This window comes from Gambusia affinis, linkage group LG11, assembly GCF_019740435.1.
Source record: "Gambusia affinis linkage group LG11, SWU_Gaff_1.0, whole genome shotgun sequence".
Classification (NCBI taxonomy): domain Eukaryota; kingdom Metazoa; phylum Chordata; class Actinopteri; order Cyprinodontiformes; family Poeciliidae; genus Gambusia; species Gambusia affinis.
In genome coordinates, this window is record NC_057878.1 from 13081412 (window position 1) to 13088917 (window position 7506).

A 7506-nucleotide genomic window follows, 5' to 3' on the forward strand; every position below is an offset into this window, starting at 1 on the left:
TACTTTTTGCCTATTTGCTTTTAAGCCTGATAATAATGGCAGTAAACAAGTCTTAATATAAATTAATTCACATTACATACATTACTTCATAAAATAATATTTCTCTCTTGTTTCTGCTTACAGTTAAGACCATTTTTTTTTGTATTTGGTAGATAGATTTGCCTTTTAATTGTTTGGTTTGGGTCAAACATTTGTGATATCATCGCTTCTCACAATAGTTTACTGGAAGTTTCTCCAGACAGAACTGGTGTAGCATATCTGCAAAGGCCTTTGCAGTTCTCCAAGTAATTTCTTTTGTGGGATTGGGTTCAGAACTTTGTTACATATGATACACTTTCTAAACAGTGTACCAGTCCAGACCTCCCATCTTTTGTGTCCTGTCACATACCGATCGACTTGTCTCCAAAATTTTAAATTCTTGCTCCTGAGTGTATTGGCAAACTGTAATGTGGCTTTTGTCATCTTGCCTTTGGAGTAATGACTTATTCCTCTCTGAGTGCCTGAGAGGCTTTTAAGCCAATGTGGGCGGAATGCTTCCACTTTAGCAGCTTTACAGAAATTTTGCTTTGTTTTCTGGAGTTGATATGTTCATTCTGGCACACGGAGAAAAAACCAGAACCATTTCAGACCTTCTGTCATATACGTCCAACATTATTACAGAAAATTTGCACATTGTTACCATATGACTTAGTGTGTTTGTGCAGAACAACTCATCATGACCACGTGGGACTTTTTATTGTATTTATTCACATTTCAAAAGAATCTATCATCAGAGAAGACTACAAGTTAGTAAAAATTATTTTTCCCCCCAAATATTAATCATTGTGTCTTCTTACAAACATATAGGTAATGCAACAGTTTCAAAGTACAAAAAAAATCATACGTTACCAGCCATATTAATGTAAAAAAGACCCAGTGTCATCCTTGGAGCATAACAGTGTTGAGCACTTTTAACTTGTTCCAGCATTGAATCATAAAGATGTGCAGATAATAGTGAGCAGGAGGAGGGTAGGGTGTACATGGGGGACAGCAGTTGCCTTTCTACGTGAGAAGTACTTGTTCTCATCCCAGCCTTGACAATATCAACACTATAAGTTCTGCAAATACGGCCAAAATCTGCTTAATGAATACGTTATTCGTGCTGATGTAACAGGTGACTCAGAGTGAAAGACCTGTTAATATCAAAAAAAAGAAAAATCAAAACAGGAAAGAAAAACATCAACTTCACAGAAGACTCAAAAACAATTCATCCATTTTCTACAATTTTACAATTGGGAATGCACATTTACAGACAAGACACCCATAGTGGTACAGCGTGGAAAAAAAAAAACCACCAGAGAATTTAAAGATTTGTGGTAAATCTGGGGCCAAAACTTGTGTTCACTCTGTTTTATTTATTATTAGCAAAATAATTAAGTTGAAAAGTTTGCTCCTCAAAATTTCAATTTGTATTAGCTTTATTAGGTTTGTGACAATAAATGTGTATTATCTTATAAAACTTCATTTCTCCTGAAATCAGCTGCTTTAAATGTACTGTATTTAATTTAACTTGCGGTAAGTAGAGTAGCACACTAATCCTCTGAAACTTCATGCATTTTGTAGTTTGTCCGTGTTGTGTAATGATAAATACCAATGTGTAAATGAAACTGAGTCAAAGGTTTGATTTCCTGGGTCAAGGATGCCTGTTTTCATTGATGAGCGTGGTTTCTTTTATTGTCGTGCTCCCAACAATAGCTTGTGCTGATGCTGCATGATCTTTATCGCCCGGACGCCTATGTGTGCAGCACGCAGAGAGGATTTGGCTTGAGGTCACTACTATAGTCCTCTCTCTGATTGGGCAAAATGAGCCCTGCTGTCTTGCATGGACAGCTGATATCACAGTACACAAGTTTTCCTTTTTTTGAACGGCTACAGAACATAAGCAGATCTAAAAGAAAAGATGCAAATCACATTGAAAAAGACATCCAACATGTGGTAATTTTTCTCTTTTTTTTCTGTCTAACTCTGCTCTAGCTTTTACCACCTAGTTCATGAACACAAAAAGGAGAGAAATGCTCTGAAACTGATGCAAATCCCTCTTCTCTTGAAAGAATCTTGTATAAATGGATCCATAGATGAGGTGTTACGAGGGTTAAAGGCTTTGCAGAGTTGAAATCTCTGAATGTGCAAAAGAAGTACGGCCCTCTGAACCTAAATCCAACTTATTTGTCTTTAAATATCTGTGTATCTGCAAACCTTAGCAGATGTTGTGTGTTTCTCTGCAGTAGGTTTCTCAGCAACAGCCGTGTGGCTGCCTTTACACTTTGTCACTGTCTAAATAGAAAAGTCATCGTCCATCTACAGAAAAAGCATTGACTTGCAGACATTCTAGTAGTCTTTCCCTATCAACTCAAGCCTTGTATACAAGTACCTATTTCTCCATTATAAATAGCTGTAACTCTTTCAATAGAAAAGATGTCTAAAAACTGAAAATTATTTTTATCAAGTAAAAACATTTCCCCATTTTTCTTTTTAAATAAGTACACACTTAGTAAAAAAGTCTCCTACTTTTATATTCCGTTTTACCTCAAGCACTCTGACTTTTTTGTTTATTTTATTAGATTTTATTTTATTTTATTGAGGGTGCTTTCTGCAGAATTCCACCCTTAAAGGTTTTTCTCTATCCCTGTCGATTTTTCCTTTTCATCCACTTTTGGGCCCGCCTGTGTAAAATGTATGCACTGCTTTGAGTTAGTGGTGTATGCTCTCCCTGATGTTGAATGTGTGAAGGCATGCGTGTGCTTTGTCTCACAGGTTCATACGGTGAGATCATCTGACCTGGCCCTGCTGCTTGCTTTGCTCAGTCGACTCAATGGTCTGGTGTCTTCTATCGTATCCGTTGCCTCCACCTCTGCCTCAGCAGGGGTTTCCATCTCCTCGTTTTCTGCTTCCTCTACCTCCGCATCCTCATCTAGACCTTCCTCTATTCTCTCTGCTTCCACCTCTGGTGGCGGCACCTCCTCAACCTCTTCTTCATGTAACGTCACTTCCCCTGTCCCCGTTGTTTGACTGTAGGAAGGCAGAGTCTCATCGTACACCTTAGAGATGTCCTCCATGGGCAGTACCTCCTCCACCTTCTCCTCCAGTGTCTGGAAGGGTGGAGTCCCTCTGCCAGCCTCCATGCCTACCTCAGCCAGAGGGTAGAGGTGAGTTACAGGTGGAACCTTTTCCTCCTCTAGCAACTTGTAGCCTTTTGCTCTTTGCAAAGCGGGAACAGCCAGTGGGGACAGACCTTTTCCTTGTGATGGCAGAGGCGGGGCTGTGCCCTCGCCTTGGGCTGGAGCTGGGGCTGGCTTACGGAAGACAAAGCGGATTTTCTTCAGACCCAAGTGGCTGATCTCCACAAAGTTGAGGAAGAGCGAGACACAGGCCACAGCCAACATGAAGATGATGAAGACAGTCTTCTCCGTAGGGCGAGACACAAAGCAGTCCACCGTGTTGGGGCAGGGCCATCGGCTGCATTTGTACAGTGGCAGGATGCGGAAGCCATAAAGAAAGTACTGCCCTACCACAAAACCCACTTCAAATAGTGTCTTGAAGATAATGTGGCAAATGTAGGTCCTCAGCAGGGTGCCCTCCAGGCGAAACTTCTTGCTGCCTTTGGTGCTGGTCTCCTTAGTTGTGCGGACACTTCCCTGATCAGGTGCCAGAGGCAGACGCTCTTCGCTCAGTTCCTGTTGCCTGCTAAGCTCTGCCTCCTCTCGCTCCTTACGTTTCTCCTCCATGTGGACATGGTGCACAGCGTGGCCGACGTACACCAGAGACGGCGTGGACACAAAGATGATCTGGAGCACCCACAGGCGGATGTGGGAGATGGGGAAGGCCTCGTCGTAGCACACATTCTCGCATCCAGGCTGTTGCGTGTTGCAAACATAGTCGGACTGCTCGTCGCCCCACACGAACTCTGCCGCTGTGCCCAGTATGAGGATACGGAAGATGAACAGCACTGTGAGCCACACCCGGCCGATCACCGTGGAGTGCTCGTTGACTTCCTCTAAAATGTTACCCAGAAAGCTCCAGTCACCCATGGTCGGTCCGTAGCACTGCGGAATGAAGGGTGGGGTAGGAATGGACACAGAGGGTGCAGTCACACGGGGAGGATGGGGTAGGGAGGATCCACAGTGGGAGTGGGAAAGAGAGGCCCAAAGGTAAGCAATGCATTAGAGGACAAATCCAACTTTGAAATTCTTGTTCATCAAACATTAGCTGCTAATAATTGCATGCATTTCAGTTTAAAAACTTAGCAAACTGAAACTTCGCAAAAGTCTTAACAGTCAACTGAAAACTTTCAGTTTCTATTTTAAATAATAATAAGAAATATCAATGAAATAAACTGATTTGAAGTAAATCTAAAGTTCTTACAAAATCTCTCTGTAGGCTATTAAATTTTTACTAAAATGAAGACATGAATATACATTGCTGTCAATAGCTCTCAAAGGCAACATTCTAGTAAAAGCAATGGTAGATTGAGAGATCAGTAGGTAACAAAAAGTCCCCTACTAAAGAATAAAAGGCAACCAAATGGGCAACTTGCCACAGCTGCGGCTCCGGCAAAGTTGAGTCCTGTCCCGTTCTCTTGGCACCCGGCAGGGGAGAGTGAACTTTTTTCTGCCCTCTTTCCCACCTAAAGCCCTGTCCTTGTCGCCCCACTGAGCAGATGTAAATGAATCGGCTCTGATGGTTGGTTTTTAGTTTGCCGCAATATTTAAGCTTGGAGCCAGACGGCCTTTATTTTCCGGGCGACGTGTGGGTGACGCAAAAAACAATAGGATCAACAAAGCCAGAGCAGGGATGTATGGAAGCAGGCCTCAAGCTCCTGCACCAACATGGACACTGTCGGGGTATAGAGTCCACAGCAGCTCAGTCACACTCCTACTTTCTTAACCATCCGATGTTCTGTGTATGCAAACATGGGCACAGTAGATACAATTTCAAATGGTGCCTCCAGAAATAGAGCCAACATTAGAGGCAGGTCAGGAACAAACTATGAGCTCAGGCAAGGATGAAGGAGAACTTTGTGGACGTGCATCAAGTCCTTTAGACACCCAATAACACAAAACATTAGTCTGAATTAATGTCAGGAGTCTGTGGCATTTATATATATATATATATATATATATATATATATATATATATATATATATATATATATATATATATATATATATATATATATATATATATATATATGCTACTTGTTATATTTTGTGCAAGAATGACCTCTAAACAGAATTTCAGATATGCTTTTTGGTATATCTCTATGCAACCTGTAACACACAAATTTTAATTATTAATAGAAACAAAAGTACATAAAATGCTGCAGTAAGCTTGAAGATCATCAGACATTTTTATGCTATTTATTGTATTTTGCTCAATAAATAGGTACGAATTGTAATGTAAATGTTTCATTTTAAGCTAATTTATGCAGAGTAATCAAACTTTCTAAAACTATTTGTGTAAATTTACTAATTTTCTTTTCAGCGTTTTAGTCAGTTGCACATTTTGTTGGTGAAATGTATGATGTTTATATTGAAAAATGTTCTATTTCATTGTTAGCAGATTGTTTCTAAGACTGAGTGTTGGAAATAAAGGAATGTGAACCACATTAACATGCTTCCCTGAGGGAATAGAAAAAACTTTCCCTGCTCAGAAGGCAGAAATAGTCACCAGGAATGTTTTATGGATGCTTGAACAGAAGAACACTTAACCCAAAGGTATTTAATGTTTTGCAAGAAGGAAGTAAAAACTAATTTGCATTGCTATATATTATAAACATTAAAGTTATTTCATTTCATTCTTTTCAAATGACATTTTAGCAAACCTAACTTAGAAAAATATTAATCATTAATTGTGGTTTACTGTTATTGTATGGTTTAATATAAGCTGTGCTGAAATACCAGCTATAAATAAACCAGATGAAGCCTGGAAACTTATATATGGTATGAAATATTATTTAAAATAGAAAATAAGAGCAATCACCCAGACCTTGGCCAACTGCCAACATTAACACACAGTAGATAGTTTTATCTAAACACTAATTGCTTTATATATATATATATTAGTTTTTTTAATTTAATATTAATTACTCCTTTTATATATCCAGAAATATGATTCAGAATAAACTGAAGTATTAATTTAGTGATTAACAGTTATATATATATATATATATATATATATATATATAACACAGGAAAACCGAGACTCAAGCCTGTTACCAGCTTCTCTAAAAAAGTAAAAAGTAAAAAAGATTAGCTATTGGCCGTTCTAATGGTAGCAAGAAATTGCTGAATAACATCATCACTCTTCTACATGTAATTGTAAAGATAAGCTTATTGGAGAAACATCAATATGTTTTCTTCTGTTAATGCTCTTTTTGTATTTTATACATACTCCTTTAAGGTCTAAGACAGTTTTGTTTGTTTGTTTATTTGTTTGTTTGAATGTAAATGTACTTATTTTTCTAAAATTTTAGTTTGGTTTACTTCAGTTCAGCTTGGGTTTTAACCTCATGATTCATTTAGCATCATGAAACAAGTGTGTTAAATACAATTACATATGTTCACACCACTATGCACTGTATTGAATTACAGTGGTTTACACCATTTACATTTTAACTCTTTGAACTTTGTGTTCTCTTTGTACTTAAAATTTTTTCCACAGAGGAAATCCAGAACCATGCCTAAATATCTTTGTTTTCATGGCTGTAATATAAGCAAGATCCTATCCTCACATTACAAAATGTGGCAAAACAAGTTTGTATGAAATCCCGTCGGTAAAACAACAGCATTTTTATCTGCGTAAAATATTCACACATTTTATTAAATCCCAAGGTTAATTTAAACAAAGCTAGTGTTTTTCAGTAATGTAAACTGTTGCAAACCTGCAGTCATGCCAAATCACTGGTGCACCAATTTAAAGGAATCAACAGAACAATTGTTTGGCAGTGAGAGGAATTTAGAGTTTATTTATATTTAAACAATTCATTTCCTTTTGCTCAATCAAACATGGAGGTTTCACAAGAACTTTATCATTGCTGAAACATAAAACATTCAGTAATAGAGATGCTATTTGCAAATAGCACGTTTGCTGTTTAATCTTTTTTTATGTATTTCTATGCCCAGATTTTTAATCAGGTGGTTTAAAAATGCATTTCGTGTCATCAGTTCTCACACTACATACTATAACATCAAATGTCACAGCTGTTTAAGGAATAATTTTATTTTATTTTTTTTTCACTTTGCTCATTGTTCATTTAACTTCTACTGAAATTCAAGCCATGCTGTGGTGGTATCACTGGTGTGCTGAAATTCAGTGTCCATCTCTCAACGTCTACTTTTAGATCTCTTACTTGGTGGAAGACTAATTTTTTAAACTTAGCTTTTCAAAATGTATCTCCTAATGCAAAATAAAAAATAAAAATAAAAACCTTGTTACAATAAATGTTATTTTACCCCTACTGGATACATG

General features: G+C 37.9%; 1 protein-coding gene across 1 annotated transcript; it reads right to left on the reverse strand.

Moving 5' to 3' along the window:
• Positions 1 to 545: 545 nt before the first annotated feature.
• LOC122839564 (gap junction alpha-8 protein-like) lies at positions 546 to 5031 on the reverse strand. The gene is made up of 2 exons (XM_044131272.1): positions 2818 to 5031; positions 546 to 1172 (listed from the first exon to the last, which is right to left on the reverse strand). Exons 1-2 carry the CDS (start codon positions 4065 to 4067, stop codon positions 1133 to 1135), a joined length of 1290 nt encoding a protein of 429 aa, XP_043987207.1. The 5' UTR covers positions 4068 to 5031; the 3' UTR covers positions 546 to 1132.
• Between the last annotated feature and the right edge of the window lie 2475 nt (positions 5032 to 7506).